The sequence below is a fragment of the Cutaneotrichosporon cavernicola genome (genome assembly GCF_030864355.1).
Source record: "Cutaneotrichosporon cavernicola HIS019 DNA, chromosome: 4".
NCBI classification, from domain to species: domain Eukaryota; kingdom Fungi; phylum Basidiomycota; class Tremellomycetes; order Trichosporonales; family Trichosporonaceae; genus Cutaneotrichosporon; species Cutaneotrichosporon cavernicola.
Genome location: NC_083396.1, coordinates 242,267 through 261,668, shown reverse-complemented (window position 1 = coordinate 261,668; position 19,402 = coordinate 242,267). Strand labels below are relative to the sequence as shown.

General features: G+C 59.9%; 8 protein-coding genes across 8 annotated transcripts; 2 read left to right on the top strand and 6 right to left on the bottom strand.

Moving 5' to 3' along the window:
* Window positions 1-288: 288 nt before the first annotated feature.
* Window positions 289-1,009, top strand: CcaverHIS019_0401180 (uncharacterized protein; the record flags this gene model as incomplete). The annotated part of the gene is made up of 3 exons (XM_060599918.1): window positions 289-319; window positions 396-544; window positions 953-1,009. 3 exons carry the CDS (start codon window positions 289-291, stop codon window positions 1,007-1,009), a joined length of 237 nt encoding a protein of 78 aa, XP_060456563.1.
* Window positions 1,010-1,187: 178 nt separating this feature from the next.
* CcaverHIS019_0401170 (uncharacterized protein) lies at window positions 1,188-3,581 on the bottom strand (the record flags this gene model as incomplete). Its single annotated transcript, XM_060599917.1, has 1 exon — window positions 1,188-3,581. The coding sequence occupies one exon, from the start codon at window positions 3,579-3,581 to the stop codon at window positions 1,188-1,190; it is 2,394 nt and encodes a 797-aa protein (XP_060456562.1).
* Window positions 3,582-5,139: 1,558 nt separating this feature from the next.
* On the bottom strand, window positions 5,140-7,811 carry CcaverHIS019_0401160 (uncharacterized protein; the record flags this gene model as incomplete). Its single annotated transcript, XM_060599916.1, has 9 exons — window positions 5,140-5,248; window positions 5,541-5,755; window positions 5,793-5,966; window positions 6,004-6,227; window positions 6,262-6,863; window positions 6,909-6,995; window positions 7,052-7,081; window positions 7,208-7,313; window positions 7,742-7,811. 9 exons carry the CDS (start codon window positions 7,809-7,811, stop codon window positions 5,140-5,142), a joined length of 1,617 nt encoding a protein of 538 aa, XP_060456561.1.
* Window positions 7,812-8,203: 392 nt separating this feature from the next.
* Window positions 8,204-10,041, bottom strand: CcaverHIS019_0401150 (uncharacterized protein; the record flags this gene model as incomplete). Its single annotated transcript, XM_060599915.1, has 2 exons — window positions 8,204-9,662; window positions 9,698-10,041. The coding sequence occupies 2 exons, from the start codon at window positions 10,039-10,041 to the stop codon at window positions 8,204-8,206; spliced, it is 1,803 nt and encodes a 600-aa protein (XP_060456560.1).
* Window positions 10,042-11,226: 1,185 nt separating this feature from the next.
* On the bottom strand, window positions 11,227-12,938 carry CcaverHIS019_0401140 (uncharacterized protein; the record flags this gene model as incomplete). The annotated part of the gene is made up of 2 exons (XM_060599914.1): window positions 11,227-12,394; window positions 12,757-12,938. 2 exons carry the CDS (start codon window positions 12,936-12,938, stop codon window positions 11,227-11,229), a joined length of 1,350 nt encoding a protein of 449 aa, XP_060456559.1.
* An 874-nt stretch (window positions 12,939-13,812) lies between these two features.
* On the bottom strand, window positions 13,813-15,394 carry CcaverHIS019_0401130 (uncharacterized protein; the record flags this gene model as incomplete). Its single annotated transcript, XM_060599913.1, has 3 exons — window positions 13,813-14,378; window positions 14,419-15,012; window positions 15,118-15,394. 3 exons carry the CDS (start codon window positions 15,392-15,394, stop codon window positions 13,813-13,815), a joined length of 1,437 nt encoding a protein of 478 aa, XP_060456558.1.
* Window positions 15,395-15,720: 326 nt separating this feature from the next.
* Window positions 15,721-17,753, bottom strand: CcaverHIS019_0401120 (uncharacterized protein; the record flags this gene model as incomplete). The annotated part of the gene is made up of 3 exons (XM_060599911.1): window positions 15,721-16,211; window positions 16,247-17,053; window positions 17,084-17,753. 3 exons carry the CDS (start codon window positions 17,751-17,753, stop codon window positions 15,721-15,723), a joined length of 1,968 nt encoding a protein of 655 aa, XP_060456557.1.
* Window positions 17,754-18,111: 358 nt separating this feature from the next.
* Window positions 18,112-19,376, top strand: CcaverHIS019_0401110 (uncharacterized protein; the record flags this gene model as incomplete). The annotated part of the gene is made up of 2 exons (XM_060599910.1): window positions 18,112-18,308; window positions 18,341-19,376. The coding sequence occupies 2 exons, from the start codon at window positions 18,112-18,114 to the stop codon at window positions 19,374-19,376; spliced, it is 1,233 nt and encodes a 410-aa protein (XP_060456556.1).
* Window positions 19,377-19,402: the final 26 nt, after the last annotated feature.

The following is a 19,402-nucleotide window of genomic DNA, read 5'->3' as shown; positions in this document are numbered from 1 at the left end:
TGCGTGAGGGAGACGGGTTGCGGTCGTGATGAGAGTGATAAGTCGTTATATCTATTGTTGATATGTCAAGTTGTGCTGGAGGGTGGGGTCAACTGTGGGGTTAACAGGGTTGGGTGGCGAGTGCCACGGTACAACACGTGGCAAACGCCGAGCTCAGACTCTTCCATCCATCCTCCACCTTGATGGATAATTGACAACAACACCACTCATCCATCACTTACGGCCATCACTTGCGCCCTCTGAGACGCACCCTAAAACACGCGCCAACCAGATAATCGAGTCTGAACAATGTCGCGTCCTGCCCAGCCCGAGCTTAAGAGTATGTCGACTGGTGGCAGAGATTAGGCCATGCCATGACGCACACCCGTCGCCTATTACACCCGCGCTGACCACAGAATTCATGGACCGCCGCCTGTACATCCACCTGCAGGGTGGGCGGGCCGTGTCGGGCATCCTGCGCGGTTTCGACATCTTCCTCAACCTCGTCCTTGACCAGGCGTATGAGGAGCTTGGGGGCGGCCAGCGCAAGAATGCTGGGATGGTGGTGAGTTGTGTGGGGTGGGGGTGGGGTGAGCTGTGTGGGGGTGGGGTGAGTGTGGGTGGGATTACTAGAGGCTTCGACGGGGGGTTCCAGAGTCCGTGGTGAGAAGTGGGGTACTGGAGATGAGAGCGTAGAGGGACGGAGGAGAGAGGAGACGGATAAAGAGGGATAGATGACGAGGAAGAGAAAAAGGTGGCGGACGACAGTGCAAGAGTGGGACGGAGGTTGAGAAGGATTCTGGAGAACCAACGGGGCGTCAGAGGCGGCGAAATCCCATCTCGGAGTGCAGATGAGGGCTGGTGAAGACAGGTACACTTGCACTCCTCGTTCACCAGCGTGACTGACTCCCCCTCCCGTGCCTTCGACGCGACTCTTTTCCTTAACCTCAACCCCTTGACCAGCTGACACCAGGTCATCCGTGGCAACTCGGTGAGCAGTATGGAACTGCTCGACAGCATGCGGCAATAGTAGAGAGTCCTGTAGCAGCCTGTATTATACCCGACAAACGTAACAACCGCAACCCAGCAATATATGCATTGTCCCTGCGGCCATCAAGCCATCAAGCGAAACGGGTACGGGGTAGCGGAAAAGGGCGGAATGATACTAAAGTTACACTACTGACAACCTGGGGTAGCACTGAGAAGGGTTATTGTCTATCGCGTCGGGTAAGGAGGCCAGCGAGGAGGCCCACGATGAGAATGATGCCGCAGATGCAGACAATGGCTGCGACAATGCGCAGTCGTCGCGCGCGACGCACGCCAAAGCGCTGGTCGCAGGTCGGCACGTCGCCCATGAGGACCGTGGCACTGTGGACTGAGGCGCGGTTGTCGCTGAACCCGCCGCCCGCCTTTTCGTCAAACGCGTGGCGAAGATTCTTAAGCGAACGGAGCGAGCGCTGATGAAGGAGGCCGTCAGAGCCGCCACTCGCCGTGCGCGTGTGCTTGTTCTTGATACGCGAGTCGCGCTTGGCCTCTGGAGGAGGGGCGAGCGGTGTATATGGCACAGCCACGGAGGGTGGGAGGCAGGCCTGTGCGCACACCTCGCCGTCGTGGCGCGGTGGCTCGAGAGGAGGGAGGGCAGCGAGCTCGGGAAAGACAATGACGCCCACTCCGGCATTCGGGGATGGCGTCACGCGCTGCTGGCTGAAGCTGGTCGAGAACGCGCGCCGGATGGGTGTCTGCGGCGTTCTTATCGACATGCTGCTATCGTCCTCAATCCCCTCTACAGTCATGTCGGGCTCGGTCAAGTCCCCGCCGTCGTCACTGCCCACCTCCTGGAAGTCGCGCCCGCCAGTACGCATCCCCAGTTTGCGCTGGAGGCGGTGGCGAAGCGAGCTGGTAGCACTGCGTTTCGAGCGGTGGGTGTGGGTCGTGGCGCTACTCGCTGATCGCCTTTGTGGTGGCGGCGTTTGCGACTTGACCGGGGAGCCAGATCTAGACCGCGACGTCGCCACACGGCTCGGGCCATAGTTGGACAGAGACGTTGACGCAATCGACCAGTGCGAGTACCTTTGCACCATGCGCGGATTGGCATTCATGTTGGACGCGCGTTTCCCGTGCCGCAACAGACGTTCGAGGACGGCCGCGCGACGCATCAATGCAACGAGGTCGGCTTCGTCGTCGTCGACCCAATCGTCTGTCTCGTTGCTGCCTCTACCTGCCACATCGAGAGGGTTGCCGTTACTGCGGCGCTTGCCGTTGCGTGACTTGCCCGAGCGGCCCGACTTGAAGCTCTTTAGCGAGAAGCGGTTCGACTCGCGCTTGCCCCACGCGGGTGCAGGGCCGCCAGCAAACGTCGGCCACTGGTCTCTGAAACTCTGGGCGGACAGACGCGCAGTGCGGTCTGTCTTGCCCGCCTGACTCCCGCTCCCGGTCGAGTCGCCGACGTCGGCCATACTACTGCTTGTCCCGTAGCCGCCATAGCCAAACGCTTCCGACTGTTGGCTCTGGAACGAGAGGTGCTTGCGCGTCGAATTGGACGAATGTGGGCTGGAACCATGCACAAGCGCCGACGCGCTGCTCGCGCGCCGGTCACTGCCACTAAAGGTCATTACACCGCCGTGCGGGGGTGAGTTTTCGTCGGCTTCGGTAGGGTCCTGATCCAGGAAAGAATAGTGTGGCGGTGCCGCACCGGCATCTATGGCGGCCTTTAGTTCAGCCGCGGCGCTAGGCCCCGCGCTCGGCATATACATGGCTCCGGTTGGCACAGACGGAACAGGCGGTGCGTCCTCGTCGCCAAGCGGTGATTTTGCACCAGTGCGCGACTTTCGCCGTATGGAAGACGCCATGGTACTGGTAGATAGCCGGGTGGCCGACATTGTGGGCGTAGCCAGACTGGAGGCGGCAGCAGCGAGTAGACTTGTGGCAGCGGTGGGCGTCAATGGACGGTTGGTGGCGCTGGGTGGCGCAGTGTATGGCTTGTCCGGGAGGGGTGGGGCCTGCGATACACGTTGTTTGTGAGCAATGTTGATTGCGGCAGAACTGGCTGCGTGCGATTCGTGAAACTGCCACGAAGAGTGGCCGGATTGATGGGAGCGGCTGGTTGGTGTCCCGCCCATCGAGGCGGCGCTGGCGACCGACTCTGGCGACCCGGCGCGCGCGTCCTCACCGGATGGGTCGGGATGCTGGGGCTGGGGTTGGGGTTCTGGCGAGAGGGTGGGGGGTGTCCCCAGGTCGATCTCTCTTTCACCCTCGAGGACGGTCCCCAGCTCGTCAGGGTCGGGGACGGCGAGGTGGGTGGGCAACAAGCCCGCTGTCGTGCCAGACGCGAACGACTGGGGTGACATTGGGGTGTGCCCTCCAAAAGTATATTGTGGGGAGACGGGGGTATGTGTGTGGTGCGAGGTGGAGCCTGAACCGGAGCGAGAGCCTTGTGCCGAAGAGTACGAGTAGGCCGAAGCGTTGGATGGAGGAATGGGGGACGCGGTCCGTTCCGATCGTGGGGAAGAGGGGGATGTGAGCTGCCCAGGCGTTGTTCGGGGAAGGGGAGATCCCGCGGTACCGCTCAGCGATCGCGAGGAGGATCCCTCGGCGGCCGCCATGGTGCGTAGTCACGACGTGACTAAGGTTGTCAAGAGATGTTGAGGTCCGTGTGCGCGAGTCCGGGGTTGATTGAGAGGCTAAAGATTGTGGAGGGAAGGCGCTGACGGAGGTGGAGGGGGGGGGGGGGGGGGGTCGGGGGGTCCGGGAAGGGGGGAGGGTGGAGAGAAGGGGATTAATGAACGAGGCCGTAGTTGAAGGAGTGACGAGGGTGGGGGAGGGGGGGAGGGGCGGGAGAGGAGAAGATGAAGGAGAGGAGGAGATTAAGGAGTAAGATGATAATGTGATGATGAGGAAGATGTGGAATGGGTGTTGGATGGGCGTTGTGAGTTGTTGCTGCTGTTAGGATGTGAGGATGCTAGTGGTTGCTGGAGGAAGGTATAGGGAGGGGGTGTAGAATGTAACGTTTGACTGTGCGTCTTAGTTTTGGTTGGTTTACCTGAACCTAGTCAGTTAATGGACTATTGACAAGTGGTTGTGAGGGACAGACTGTTGTTGGGGGTTGAGGTTGTGCACAGAGGAATAGATGTAGAACAAGACTGACCAAACTCGCCGCATGTACTGGTCTCAGGGCGGGAACACTACTGGAGGGTAGAGGGTTGGGACAGGGTGGCGCGGAACAGGGTCCAAGAGGGGTGTCCTCTGCCATGGGCCGACGGGCGCGGGACACAAAATCCTATCTCCCGTAAGAGGTAGAAGTAGAGGAGGAGGTAGGCGTAGAGGTAGAGGAGGAGGTAGGAGAAGGCTATGCATCGAGCAATGTACTGTCATGATGGCAGGCAAGCATGTTCTAGAGAAGGAGAGTAAACAACCCAAAACCAAAGCAAAACTAACAGACTCCCCCTGATGTTCGAGAACACAACTCTGTTACAGTACTAACCAGTGGCTGGTGAGTTCAGGGGAGGCCTGGGGTAACCGGCATGGCGCAGATTATTTAGGGGGGTGCAGAAGGGGAGTAGAGGAGGAGAGTAGGGGGGTGGCGGATGGCGGATGCTCCCTAGCCAAACCGAGCCAAGTAGCTCAAGAACAAGACCAAATGGGGCGTGCGGCACCCTCAAGTCTTACAATGTATCATGTTCCGACTTGAGTCGTCTAGTCGTGCATAGATATGTCATTGTTGTAACTCTCACATACTCAGATGGAATGTAGGTAGGTGGGTAGGTGGATGCGTGCATGCGTGAGTGAAGGTGCGACGTGCGACGTGCAATCCGACGACTCGGTATCGTATTCTGACTACTGACTACTGGTTTGATGGAGGCAACACTTGCTGATATGCTGAGCATGCCCATGTCCTACCTGGCCCTGTTAGGACCGTCCCCGTCAATGCCGTCAACCAGGCTGCAATAGTAGCATAGTCTTCCATTCTCCAGCTTTACTGCTTCTATGAGCACGGATGGTCGTGATACCTGAACGCCACAGCGTCCCATCCATCCCGAAACAATCAAACCAAACCAATCCAACATGACATTACCCTGTGTCTAGCAATGATTCATGCATTCATCCCCCACCCTCATTATGACATCTCTAACACACCCGTCGTCTACTCTTACAATGCTCAATTCAATGCACCCGAACACGCTCAATCTCGTCCCGGACAACCTGATGCCCCGCATCCGTCAGTGCAGGCCGCCCATCCTCATAGTCGCGCGAGAAGAATCGAGGCTCGTGCCTATCACGTCAGCGAGGGCGAGGGGGTTGGATTAAAGGGATTAGGGGGGTTGACCAATTTCAAGCTCAAGGAAACGCGTGGTCGCGCGCACGCGTGGTCGCAACCGCGTTGCTGTTTGTCTGGCCGCCGAGGCCGCCGATGAAAACGCAATACTGTCTGCAATGCCGTCACGTCGCGACGCGACAACACTGCGACGCGCAACACTGCGACGCGACAACACTGCAACGCGACAACAACGCAACGCGACAACAACGCAGATCACCAGGTTGGCGACAGCTCCACACACACTCACACCTTGCCATCCGCCTTGAGCTGGGCTGCAATGTCGCGCTGCTTCTGCTCAATGACCTGTTTTTGCTTGGTTGCCTCGCCCCAGTTCTTGGAAAGCAGGTTGCTGGTGACGGGCTCCCACAGCTGCCGCGACTCGTGGCCCTCCTGCTCCTCAAGCGGGCGTACGAGTTTGGGGATGAGGGCCAACTCGTCGAGATTGAGCAGGATCTTCCATTCCTGCACGTCAGTAGGGCGTTTCCTACAAACGGCTCACCTTCTCCCCCTTGCGCCGGTACTTGATCGTCTTCATCCAGTTGCCCTCGATGTGGCCGACAACCTTGTCGCTTGGCACCTGCTTGACCTTTGTCCACGACTCGGCGTTCACGTCACCCTCGTCGTAACGGTAGATGACGCCTTCCAGCGCGAAGCGCGGCCTCCCGATCCAAGACTGACACGTCAGATTCGCCACGGCTCCGTCGACTCACCTCCTCCTTGTATTCTACCAAGACTCGCAATCTCGTCTTGGCACTGCCGCCGCGACACGTCACTGAGATCACGTCGCTCATGGTGCCGTAGTACGACCCCTTGAGAATACCGTTTACTTGGGCATCCGGGTGCGTGATCTGGTACTCCTCGCCCTTGCCCGGACCGTCGCGCAAGATGCGGACGAAGAGGCCCTTGTTCTGCGGCCCGGGGCCGAGGCGCACCGCTTCGGATCAGCTCCACCGTGACGCCTCACTCACATGGGAATGACACCCTGGCGATGATCTGGTCGACGCACACAGCCTCAATGCCCTTCTCAGGGCAGTAGTAGTATGCGGCACTGACGGGCGGGTGGTGGCTCGTCTGCTCGCTGAGGAACACGACCGTCACCTTTTCTTCTTCGCGGACGCCGGCGTCGGGGTCGCGCAAGCTCACCACCTCCTCACCAGGACCGGGGATCACCTGTCGAATCGAGTTCATATCGAAGCTCTGGTACGAGTCATTCCGCTTCAGCTTGGACGCTGGGCTCTTCATGTTCGACGCTGCCGAGCGAATGCTCGAGGTTTCAGAGTCCTTGCCGCCATCCTGTGGGCGCAGAACGGGCGTCGTCCATCCCGATCCACCTGCGCCGCCGTACGCGGGCTCGTTGGGTAGCGGGACGTGGATGTGAGTGCGGACGATTGGCGCGCCAGTGTCCTTGTCCAGCACGAGCGACGGGACTCTCCACGCGCAGCGGAAGTGTTCACCCAGGGCCGAGTTGTACGTCTTGCCAAGACGGGCGCGGATAAACTTGAGGTCCTTGGAAAAGACGAAGCGCAGCACTGCAAGCATGCGCTCAAAGTCGTCGCTCGCGTCGCCAATGCTGCGGGTCAGCTGACCCTATGGCTTGGCGAGCACAGACACTCACGCTGCGAAAACATCAGCCCGATCGGCGTACTGCCAGTACTCGAGGTTGGGGATGGGCTCGAGGAGTGAAGCGGGCAAGGAGAGGCGCCTGGGCGTTAGAGCTGTGTGCAAGGGGGGGGCGCGACGCAAGCATGTCAAACTCACAGGTTGGCGACGTCCTTTACGCCGACGAGTCTGGGGTCAGCGAGAGTTGTGGCGCGGCATGGCTTTCTGGACAGCAAGAGTTGTGGCGAGGCATGTCCAGAAAGACATGCGGCATGCGGAGCGACGACAGACGACGTGGCCCTCTCCACGACCTACTTTTTAAGCAGACCCAGTAGGACGCGCATCTTGCTCTCCTCGCCGCCGTTGCCCATCTCGGGCAGGGTTGCCGGTTTCCCCGTATCATCGAGGAACGCCTGCGACGCTGGATCCGGAATGCCAAAGCGGTCGGGTTCCGAGGACGGCCAGTATGACAACATGGCAGTGATGGGATGGTGTCATGGCCGGTGCGATGCAACGTTTGAGAGTGGGGATGGGCACGGGGCGACATGAGGTGGGGTGTGCACGGATAGAAGAGGTGGAGGCAAGTCACCGTCAGCTCGGCTCAACGGCAACAGGGCAGAGGATGGGGCGGTGCGACATGTTGCTGCGGAGCTGCAGCACACAGAGTGCTGAGTGCTGCTCGCATTGGTTGGGGACAGGTCGCGGTGTACTCTGGAGACAGGTCGCCATGTTTCTGTGCTCGGAGACCCAGCTACTCAGAGGGCACACGTGCGATCACCACAACTGATGCGCACGTTGGCCCGTCGGCTCTGCCCTCGGCCCTCGGCCCTCAGCCTTCGGACCACTCACCTGGATCATCGTCTGTGGGCAGGCCAGCGATCGCGTCGTCGTCCTTGTCCTTCTTCTTGCCTAGGAGCATTGCAGGTGATGGCTCTCGGAGCTGTCGAGGTATATCTATATATGGGTCTGGGTCGGGGTCTGATTGGGCGATGTTAGGTGGAGTGGAGGAGAGGAGAGGATGAGGGAGAGAGATGGAAGGATATAGGTATCTCTAGTCCTATCTCTAGTCTAGAGACTAGAGATCAGATGACAATGGTTGGCAAGTGTACAAGAGTGAGTTTGTGATCAAGTGGCGCGTTGGAGAGTGGTAGCGATCGTGCAAGTGGTGCAATTCAGGGGTCATTGGGGCAGACAGTCAAGTCATGACCTCACTTGATAGGATCCGGAACAAGGCCCGACTCGTCCAACACTATTTTAGTCAAATGCTATGTATGATAGCGATGCATGGATTACAATGAAAATGATACAATTTTACACCTCGAGCCACAGCCATGGCTGCTCAACAAACCGCTTCCACGTCTCGGTGAACGCGATCAACTCGGCCCCCTCAAGAACACGGTGGTCACCACTCCAGCTAACGGGGCACTTGAGGACAGCCCTAGTTCCGCCAGCCTCGACCTGGCTTGGGTCGAGGTTCCACACAGAGCTGGGGCTGGGTCCGTTACCGTTCCGCAGCGCCCACTCGACCTGCCATGCTGCGCGGCCGACTGCCGCGATCGCCAGACCGCCACCAAGCGGGAGGACGGGGTTGGCGGCCACGCTCTCGCCAAGCGGCCCGACAGAGGAGATGGTAACGTGAGGGAGAGGACCGGGACGGGCTGCGCGGGCACGAAGCTCGTTCAGTGCGTCGTTGACGGCCGAGACTGGAGCCGAGGGGTCAAGACCCGAGAGGGAGGGGGTGAGAAGGCCGAGCTTGGGGTCCGAGACTGCAATGCCAATGTTGGCGTCGCGCGAGACTTCAAGCCAGCGCTGCTCGTCTGCCTCCTTGACACGCGAACGCATGATCGGGTGCTCCTCGAGGGCGAGCGCCATCGCCTTGACCAGGAAGGCGAGGACCGACGTCTTGGTCCGCTCGGGGAGGGGCGCGGGGTTGACGTACGAAGGAGGCACGTCCGAGGCGAGGTATCCCTTGGTCTCGGGGACCTTTGCGTTGGCAGCCTTCATGAGGGGAAGGAGGTTGGTGAGGTCCAGAGTGTGGTGGTAGCCAAAGTGGGGGACGTCGCCCATGCTTCCCATGGCACGGTACATGACCTTGCGGGTACGGCCCATCTCCATGCGCTCGGTTGCCTCTCCGCGGTCGGCGTGGACAGCGACGGGGGCGGCCTTGGGCGCGGGAGCCTTGGCGCGAGGAGCAGCAGCGGCAGGGGCGACAGGGGCGGCAGCGGCAGGGGAAGAAGAGCCCGAGGCGGCGTACCGCTCAACGTCCTCCTTGGTCACGCGGCCACCAGGTCCCGAGGGGGTGACGTGCTCGAGCTCGATACCGAGGCGGCCAGCGTGGGCGCGAACAGCGGGCGAGGTGAGAACCCTGCGTCCACGGGCGAGGTTGCCGTCCACGCGCGCCTCGACGTGGTCGGGGATTTCGTATACGGGCTTGGGGGCCTGGGGGAGAACGCTAGCCTCGCCCTCAAAGCGAACTGCCGTGTCGCTGAGCGGGTGGGCCTTTGGTGCAAACTTGGGAGCAGCAGCGTTCGACGAAGCCTCCTGCGACGGAGCAGCGGCAGCGGGAGCGGGAGCGGCAGGTGCGGGGGTAGGTGCGGGGGTAGGTTCAGGCGCAGCCTCCTCGACGTACTCTGCGACCTCGACCTCCTGCTCCTGTCCGTGGTCCTCAGTGGTGTCGAGAATGCAGAGCGTGCTGCCGACCTTGAGCATGGCGCCGGCGGGAGGGCCGAGCTGCGACACTGTACCGGCGTAGGGTGCTGTGATCTCGACGCTGTTGTCAGCAATTGTTTACTACAGCAAACTTACACAGCCTTGTCACTCTGAACCTCGCACAGGGGGTCAAACTCCTCGACAGTGGCGCCAACCTCAACATTCCACTTGATCACCTCGACCTGAGTGATACCCTCGCCGATATCTGCGAGCTTGAAGTGGAACGGGACGCCCTGGGATGCGGATGCGCCGAACGACCTCTGGCCTGCGGGTGGCTGGGGAACGGCGGCGGGACGGGAGGGAGATGTGAGGGAGGAAAGAGGGGAGATGCGGGGGGTAACGGTGGCCGCGACGCCGGTGTAAGGCGCGCGGAGGAGGGGGAGTGCGTGCACGCGAGGGCGTGGGGCGACGCTGAGCAGACGAGTCGCGATTCTAGACATGGCGGGACGGTGATGGGTTAGCATGGTGCGGCGGCGTAGCTTATGAAGAGTGATGATGGGGGATGCATGCGCCGAGGAGAGTAGGCCGGCCGGAGCTTGCGGGTGACAACAACTGCTGACCTTGTGCTTGTAGTGGTATTACCCCACACGTTCCAGGGTGACTTACCCCACAATCCAAACGTCACTAGAGGTTGAATTTGGCTTGTAAGCTTGGTGGCAAAAATTGATTACAACTACCAAGCGCCGTTGATATCCGCTCATGCCGCCAGGTCCCACTCGGCTCCAACATGCATGCTCCGGACCTTGGCAGCTTCAGCTTCATGCACCGCACCGTCACCGGAACGAGCACCGAGCCAGTTGCGGCACTTGGTCTTTGGTCCTCGCGGGGTTGACCGATGCAAAGCCCCGTGTCGGCTCATTCCGATGTGTGGGGAATGAGCTGTGCGTGTGTGTGTCGCGTGTATTAGAGGCGCGGTGAGTGGTGCTCTGAAACGGCTTGTCGGGAAGCGTGGACAGATCCTGTCGGGCTCAGTCCCATCAATCCTCGATCTCAATCCTCGTGGCATCCTCGTGCACTCGTGCACGTGGTTAGGAATGTGACTTGCTTCGAGACTACTCGGCCATCTTCTCCCATCCCATCGCCTCATGCCCATGCCCCCCACCCTCCGCATAGCCCGGCCGTCAACAGACCTATCCCGCACGACGTCCCAATGGGCCGCCTGGGACTTGACTCTGCTCACCTCATTCCGCGACCATGCGGGTTTCGACGGCGTGATTCTAGGCGCACCGAACGCTCCCTACCACTTTGAATTTACGACTGGCCCGCATGCGATCAAACCCGCGTGCACAGACGAGGACTTGACAGTATTCTATTACGCGGATGGGGATGGCGAGTGGGACGCGGCTTGTGCGCGGGCTGTGGAGAAGGGTTGGACGAGGGTTAGGTCGAGTAACCCGTATTGGGAGGAGAATGGGGCGTGCTTTGCTGATGCGGATGGGTATGTTGTCGTCGCGGCACGGATGGCGTGGACGCTGTAGGAGAAGACACGATGGTGTGGAGTCTGCAGTACAAGCCACTCTCGGTCGGGCTACTCGCCGCCCGCCAAGAACCGCCGCCAGATGCCAGAATAATATGCATACACTACAGCCCAGACCCCGGACAACATCCCAACTCTAAAAATGAAATTAACCCTCACGGGCGACCTCCTCAACGGCAGTGGTGATGGCCTTGCAAGCGGTAGCCATCTCCTCCTCGGTAATGACAAGAGGGGGGATGAAGCGCATGGTGTCAAAGCACGAAGTGGTGAGGACAAAGATGCCCTGGTCGATAATCTTCTTCTGGACGCGCTTGCCAATGTCCTTGGGGACAGGGCCAGTCGAGCCCTTGAGGGTGAGCTCGTCGTCGGTGCGGAACTCGATGGCGACCATGAGACCCTTGCCGCGAACGTCGGCGATGAGGTTGCCGGTCTTGGGCGACGCCTTGAGGGCGTTGAGGGTCTCGAAGAGCTGGGCCGAGCGGGCGTTGACATTCTCGAGGATGGGCTGAGTCTTGAACACCTCGGTGACGGCGACGGCGGCAGCACAGGCAACGGGGTTACCTGCGTAGGTGCCGCCGATAGTGCCGGGCTCCTGCTTCTCCATGATCTCACGGCGGGACGCAATACCAGAGAGGGGGAAACCGTTGGCGAGACCCTTGGCAAAGGTGATGACATCGGGAACAAAGCCCTCGACGTGCTCCGAGTACCACATCTTGCCGGTACGGCCGAAGCCGGTCTGGACCTCGTCAATGACGAGGAGCATGCCGTGCTTGGTGGTGAACTCGCGGAGGAAGCGGAGCCACGAAGCGGGAGCGGGAACGTAACCGCCCTCACCGATCACGGGCTCGCAGAAGATGGCGGCAACGTCCGAGGGAGCGACCTGCTGCTTGATGAGAAGCTCGAGCTGGGTCTTGGCCATGGCGACAAGCTCCTCCTCGGGAGTGTCGGGCGAGACACCGAGCGAGTGCCAGTAGGGGAAGGGGGTGGCGTAGACGCCGCCCATGGTGTGCGAGCCGAGGGTGTAGATGGTCTTGGAGCGGGTGATGGACGAGGCAGCGTAGGTGCGGCCGTGGTAGCCGCCCTGCATGCAGATGATGTTGGGGCGCTGAGTGGAGCGCTTGGTCATCTTGATGGCAAACTCAATGGCCTCGGCGCCAGAGTTCCAGAAGAAGAAGGTGTCGAGGCTCTTGTCCGGCATGATGGGGAGGAGGTTCTCAACGAGCTGGAGGTAGGGCACCGAGTAGGCGATCGAGCACTGGACATGCTGGACCTGCTGGACCTGGTTGATGACAGCGGCGGTGACGGCGGGGTGCGAGCTGGGGTCAGCGGGTGTGGGGGGTGGGGGGGGGTGTGGGGAGGGAACTGGCACCGGAGTCACCAGGTAGTACCGCGCATGGAAACACTATGCACGCGACAGCATTCAAAAGTGCATGTGCACGCCACAAGGTACGCGCCACAATGGTGTGGAGAGTGGTGCGGATGTGTCCAGGCGGGGCGTCCAAGCGCCCCACCCAGGCAAATATCCGTTTTCCCATTCAAGCGCGATAGGCGAGCCTAGCGACCGATTTGGTCACCGTCCTCTACCCTGGTGACCAACCGCCAAAGCCACAGTGGGGCCTTGGGCCAAGTCGTGGGGCCATCTCCAAGCCCCACCTCTCTCGCTCTCGAAACAACTCACTGGCCGAGGTTGGTGACGCCAATACCAGCGGTAAAGTCGATGTACTCCTTGTCCTCCTCGTCCCAGACCTTTGCTCCCTCGCCCTTGACGATGATGTGGTCGTGAAGGTGGCCGAGCGCAGGGGTGATGTGCTTCTTGTTGGCCGAGAGGAGGGCGGAGAGGTTGGCGTTGGGGGCGGGCATGGTGAATACTTTTGGGTGAGCGAGTTGCTTGGTGGGAGAAGATGGAGTGTTGGACTATATGTATCAGAACTGAACAGAGCTCAAGACGTTGAATCTGACCTTTTTCCGCTCATTTGGTAATTGGCCGCTCAAAAGGTCAGATTGTCGGATCCTCCCCAGTGGCGAGGTAGGCGAGACTTGTTCAACACTCTCCAGTCAGGAATCCCTCGTCTACCCCGCCTCTTACTCGCCGCGCGGCGAGAGATCGGTTGTAGGCCGACGCATATGACGCCTGTCGCGGGTTAACTCGCTTAGCGAGATATGGGCGGAACTGGTCTTGCTGTTGCTACAAAACTCCACAGGGCCCCACTAGACTTGGGCATGGGTTTTGCCGTACCGCGGTTCCGTGGCGCTTAGAACGTGCATGAGCATTCCTCATCCCTCGTTGCCTTGTTCCCTTGTTCCCCAAGTGCCAGTGCCGGTACCTTTTGACCATTACCATAGCAGTCCACTACCTCGATGACATTCTCCGGCCTCGGCATGGGTTATCAAGTGGGCGAGACACGGCCCTCGGATGAACCCGGTGACGCGGTTCGTACCTTTTGGACCTTGATGGGGTGGGGTATGCATTCGGCATTTTTCTATATCCATCCTCGGGGGATGAGATTTGACTCACCAATCTGACCTCGTGTCGCAGTATCTGACCTTTTTTGTTACAATATCCATTCGCAATGCTATATGTAGAGACGACTGACGCAGCCTTGACCGATGACCGCGGCCCTTATCAGTCAAAACAAATAGTTGTCACCTTGTGTGAAAAGTGCAGGCACAGTACAACCCCGGTAGTCACCACTACTTTCTAGTCAACAAGCAAGAATACATAATAAAAACACAACTATGTCCGCTTGAACACCTTCCAATCTCCTTGAAGATATCGCTTTGCGCCAAGAAGCACAATCGCTGCGGCGAGGTACAACCCCCCGCAAAAGCCTATACTGATGGTGTAAGCTGATGCTCCGGTCCTGCCCAGCTTGTTGCGCGAGTAATCGACGAGCATGATGCCAAAAGGCTGGCCGACGAGGTTGGGCACGCCGAGGGTGAGCCAGTACATTGCCAGTGCTGAGGCTAGGTCTGGTAACCCGACGACACTGGCTGAGAGAGGCGTTGAGGCTGAGTGGATTGTCCCGTTCGTTGCGCCCGCTATGAATCCATATAACGCCATGACGGAGAATGAGCGGCCCAACATCCAGATGGTTAGGGTGGTTATCCCCGCAATGACGTAGGATATCACGACCATGTTGACCCGTCCTCCTCGGTCGAGGAGGTATCCCCACAGTGGACGGCCGACGATTTGTCCAGCCGCAAGGATCGACTGCACGGCGCCGCCTTGTTTCTGGGAAAGGCCGAGCGCGTCGGTACAGAATGAGGCGAGGGTGTAGATTGTGATAAAGTAGCCCATCACTGGGATTAGCGGGGGAGAAGAGAGAACAATCCCACTTACTGGTCAAAAACGCCCAGAGGAGAATCCACCGATAACCCGGATGCCAGAACCACTTGAACTCGAGCGGGGCACTCCGCGCCTGTACGGCCTTATGCCTCCCCTTGAGCAGGAAAACGGCCGGGAAAAGAATCGCAAAGCAAATACACCCATTGATAACGTACGTCCACTTGACTCCCAATTTATGCAGGAGAATAGGAGTGGTGTTGCTGAAGATGAGGGCGCCCACACCGCTCCCAGCCTGTCCGAGACCTTGTGCGAGGGAGAGGCGGTGGTCGAACCAATGCGCGATCAACGGCTGAGACGGCACGAGAATAAACCCCATGCCGATACCGAAGACGACGCCTTGACACACGATGAAGCCGGCAAAGGAGGTGGCGACGCCCGCCATACATTGTCCCAGGCCGACGCAGACAGCTCCGATGTATAGCGGCGTCTTGAATCCGAAGCGGCGGACCATCCAGTTTACAAAGGGGCCTTGGAAGACTGCGATGGCGGCACTGAGGCCGCCGACCCAGGAATAGTCCAGTTGGGTGCCGCCGTAGTAGTTGTTCTGGAGAAAGTAGGCGGAGAAGACGCCGTAGGTTGTGTTGACGCCTGGGGTTAGTAGGGGCGGGGCGGGAGGAGGGAGGGAGGGAGGGTATTCTAGTAGCGACGCGTCCACGCCACCTCCCACGAGTCAGTATCCCTCCCGCGACTCACCCCAAGTACAAGCGTTGAGGCCAAGGATACACAGCACAATAACCCAGCCGTATCCTCCATTCGGCAGGCCGCTATCCTCCTTCTCCTCCTCGATGCCTGGGTCCGCCGCCGCCAACGCCGCGGCAGTATCCTCGATCGCGCTCGCCTCGCGCTTGAGTGGAGCCCCTGTGCTTGGTTCGGATTTAGTCGTGGACGCTACATCGCCTTTCGACTGAATCGGACGTAATGAATGGGAACGCCGCGACGGCGCGCGCTCAATGTCGTTCAGATCGTTCATGCCGAGTGGGTTGTACTCCAGAGCATGTCATGTTGCGGGTGCAAGTTTGGTCGGTGGAGCAGGGAGGTAGGCGGTCGTGCCGAGATGCCGGCCCGATGCCGGGGCCGTGGAACTAACTCCGCCGTCACCCGGATTGGATCCTATGAACATGACAAACCACACATGCATGGCACTTGCATGTCCGAGGCCCGGCACGAACACTGTAGCATCAGTCATGAACCATTGGAGCCAGGCCAGCCTTCCAAACGTCAGGCAGGTCGCCATCACTACGCGTCTCGGCCGACGGCGGATACATCTTGAATTCTATTCTACAACTACGTATTACGCTATCCCTCCTGCTCCGCACGCGCCTTGTCAACCCAGTCCTCGAGGCCTAGGCCGCCCTTACCGAGTCCCTTCCATTCATGTTTGGCGACGCTGCCACAGTCGCGGAACCGCCCCTCAACTTCCCAGCACGTACTCATGAGCGTTGGTTCGTGGGCATGCCACGCAACGTCGCGTACGACCCATCCCCTCCCGAACGGGTGGGCGGCGGGGGACCGGGCCGGCGCGCTCGGGTCATTAAATCCTCCACGAGAGTTACGGAGGGGCACACTTTCAGCTCGGTTGAGGACTTGGACGACGCGCCCGTCAAGAGACCAGATGTGGACCATGCCGTCGGCGCTGCCCGAGTAGATGTATGCTTGGCCGGTGGATTCGACGGGCGAGAAGTGGCATCGGATGAGGGTGCGGAGAACGCTGTGGCCGCGGTACGTCATGACGGAGCAGTCGCGGGGGTGGGCAAGGCGTTCGGGCTTGAGGTATCGATCGCCACGGTCTGAATCAGTTTTTTTAGCAAGAGAGATTTCTTACAGTCGAAATGGGATTGGCCATACGATGAGACGCCGTCGGGCTCGTTGTCGAATTCGTGCCAGCTGCGCATCTTGCGTAAATCATATAATCGCGCAGCTTGGTCTTTGCTATTCGCCACAATGTAGCGCCCATCACCCTTCGGCGAGGCATATGTGATCCCCTCAGTGGCGCCAGCTAATACTCCAGAGGGAATGTTGGACGACAGAGACCGGCGGTCCCACACCTTGACGTAGCCGTCGTCGCTTCCGCTCACGAGGATATTCGTCGAACTTTGGTCGGCGAAACAAACAGCATTCACGTCGTCGGCATGACCCATGACTCTGAGGGTACGCCGTTCCGCTGCAATATCATACACCATGATATCGCCATTCGACGCGCCGGCCACGACCTCTTTTCCATCCGCCGAGAAACGGATGCTCCAGATCCCAAAGTGGTCATGACGACCGGCGCGGAAGTCGAGTGTCGTGTGTTCACTATCATGCTCATCAGTCCGGAGCATGTGCACGAACGGCGTGATGCTCGAGTAGATCATGCGTGAGCCGGAACGATTTGCGTCCGCATCAGTCACTGTCCACCGCCCCTCGACGCCCTGTACCGTCTTGAGAGCAGTCATACTGCTCGCCGCCTCGGGGTGGCGTCCCCACCGCCCGCCGCGCGGCCATTCCTCATCCGACTCGTCGTCCGATACGACTCCCGGATACCCGGCCGTGACGACCTGTGTCCCGCCGCCACGTACTTGCCGCCACTCCTCGTGTTTCGGAGCAGTCGTGTTGTACAAGTACAGTTTGAAATTCTGTGTTGCGGTATCTTATCAGTATAAATCGGGGGTGCACATACAGAAGACACCATAGTCGGGCCCACAGAACTGGCCGACATACGGCACAGACGCGTACTCGGCCACAACGGTGCCGTGGGTGTTTGGGATCGTAGGTTGAGAAGGGCGCCATCCACGCGCTGTTCGCAACGCGTACCGCTCACCCGGACGACGGTGCTTGCCCTTGCTCCGTGGTGGGCCAACAGGTCCAAAGTCGCCTGAACGCAGTAGGGCAAGGCCAGCGGGATGCGGCTCCACCTGCGGTTTCCACCACTTGCGTTTACGCCGGCTCTCGCGCGGCATGCCAACCAGGCGACGAAGCGATAGTTGTGCCTGCTGAGTGTTTCCGGCGTGCAGGCGTAGCAGCGAGAGGATCTCCATGACATGTCCCGGGTTTGAGGGGTCGATACGGAGCTCGATACCTTGATCGCTGTCGTCGCTGTCCCGCTCGACAATGTATACGCCTGTACGCTCTTCCTCCTCATCCTCTTCCTCGCTGTCACCCTCACTCTCGTCCATGTGTACGTCGGGATCGTCTTCGTCTTCGTCTTCGCCCTCGTCCTCGTCCTCGTCCTCGTCGTCGGACATGTTGAACAAGGCATCGAGGGCGTCGACGTACTCGCTCCCCTCCTCGTCCATCTCAATCAGCTGGTCGTCGTCCAGATCGTCGTAAAACTCGTCGAGGCTGCTCATTGCAAGTGGGCGATTGCGCGGTGTCCGCCATTGCGGGCAATGAACGTCATGGGACCGATTTGCCACCTTACCGGACTCCACCGACCTCCACCGACCTCCACCGACTCCACCTTCTGACAGTCACGTGGAACTGTACAAAAATCCCACGCGAGATACACGTGAGGATTTCGGCCGTAGAGCGGGTTCTGATCTACGTGTACGGGGTGTACCGGGTGTACCGGTTGCTGGAGCCAAGGTCTGCCACCCCGGTATTCTCCCTTTACCGGTCTACCATCACCGTCGCCCTCGCCAAAACCACACGCTTCCGCTTGCTCATCCCGCCTCTCGACTCTCCTCTCCAAGATCCAAAACAGTCACTATGCGCGCCTCTGCCCGTGTCCTCGTCTCCCACATCCCCCGCCGTGAGGCCTTCATCGTCGCCTCGAAGCGCACGCCGTTCGGCGCTTTCGGCGGCTCGCTCAAGGACCTCAAGGCGTCCGAGCTGGGTGGTATCGCGGGCCGCGCTGCCCTCGCCGAGCTTCCGTCCGAGCTTGAGGTCGACCAGGTTTTCTTTGGGTGCGTCCGTTTCTCTATCTAGCTGACATTAGCGGCGTGACTCAGACGGACAACTCGACGCCGTACCTCGCCCGCCATGTCGGTCTGCGTTCCGGTCTCGCCGACGAGGTGCCGGCCCTCACTGTTAACCGCCTCTGTGGCTCGGGTTTCCAGGCCGCCATCACTGCTGCTCAGACAATCGCTCTCGGTGAGGCGGACGTCTGTCTTACTGGTGGTGCCGAGGCCATGTCTATGGCGCCCATGACTCTGGGCGGCGCGGCGCGTTGGGGCATGCGGTTCGGCCAGAACCAGACTCTCGAGGACTCGCTCTTCGCCTGTCTCACCGACCAGAACCCTAATGGCAAGCCCACCCCCATGGGCATTACCGCCGAGAACCTCGCTCAGAAGTACGGCATCACGCGTGAGATGGCCGACAACTACGCTCTCCAGTCGCAGATGCGGTACCAGGAGGGTCTCGCTGCCGGTGCGTTCAAGGACGAGATCACGCCCGTGACTATCAAGGGACGTAAGGGCGACATTGTCGTCGACAAGGACGAGCACCCCAAGGGCAAGACGACCATCGAGTCGCTCCAGAAGCTCCCGTCCGTCTTCATCCCCAAGACGGGCACTGTGACCGCCGGTAACGCCTCTGGTATCTGTGACGGCGCGTCCGTCAACATTGTCGTCTCAGAGGACGCTGTTAAAAAGTACAACCTCAAGCCACTTGCGCGTATTGCTTCGTACAGCTGGTCGGCGTGCTCGCCCGAGATTATGGGCATTGGCCCCGCCGTCTCGGTCCGCCAGGCGCTCGCCAAGATCGGCATGAGCGTCCACGACATGGACCTTATTGACATTAACGAGGCTTTCTCGACTCAGTGGCTCGCTGTCCAGAAGGAGCTCGAGCTCCCCAACGACAAGTCCAACCTCTTTGGTGGCTCCGTTGCCGTCGGCCACCCCCTCGCCGCTTCGGGCGCCCGTATCACCGGTAACCTCGTCCACAACCTCATCCGCCTCGACAAGAAGTGGGGTCTTGGTGGTGCCTGCATTGGCGGTGGCCAGGGCATTGCCATCGTCCTTGAGCGCGTCTAAGCGTGAGGTGTGTAAATGAGATGGAA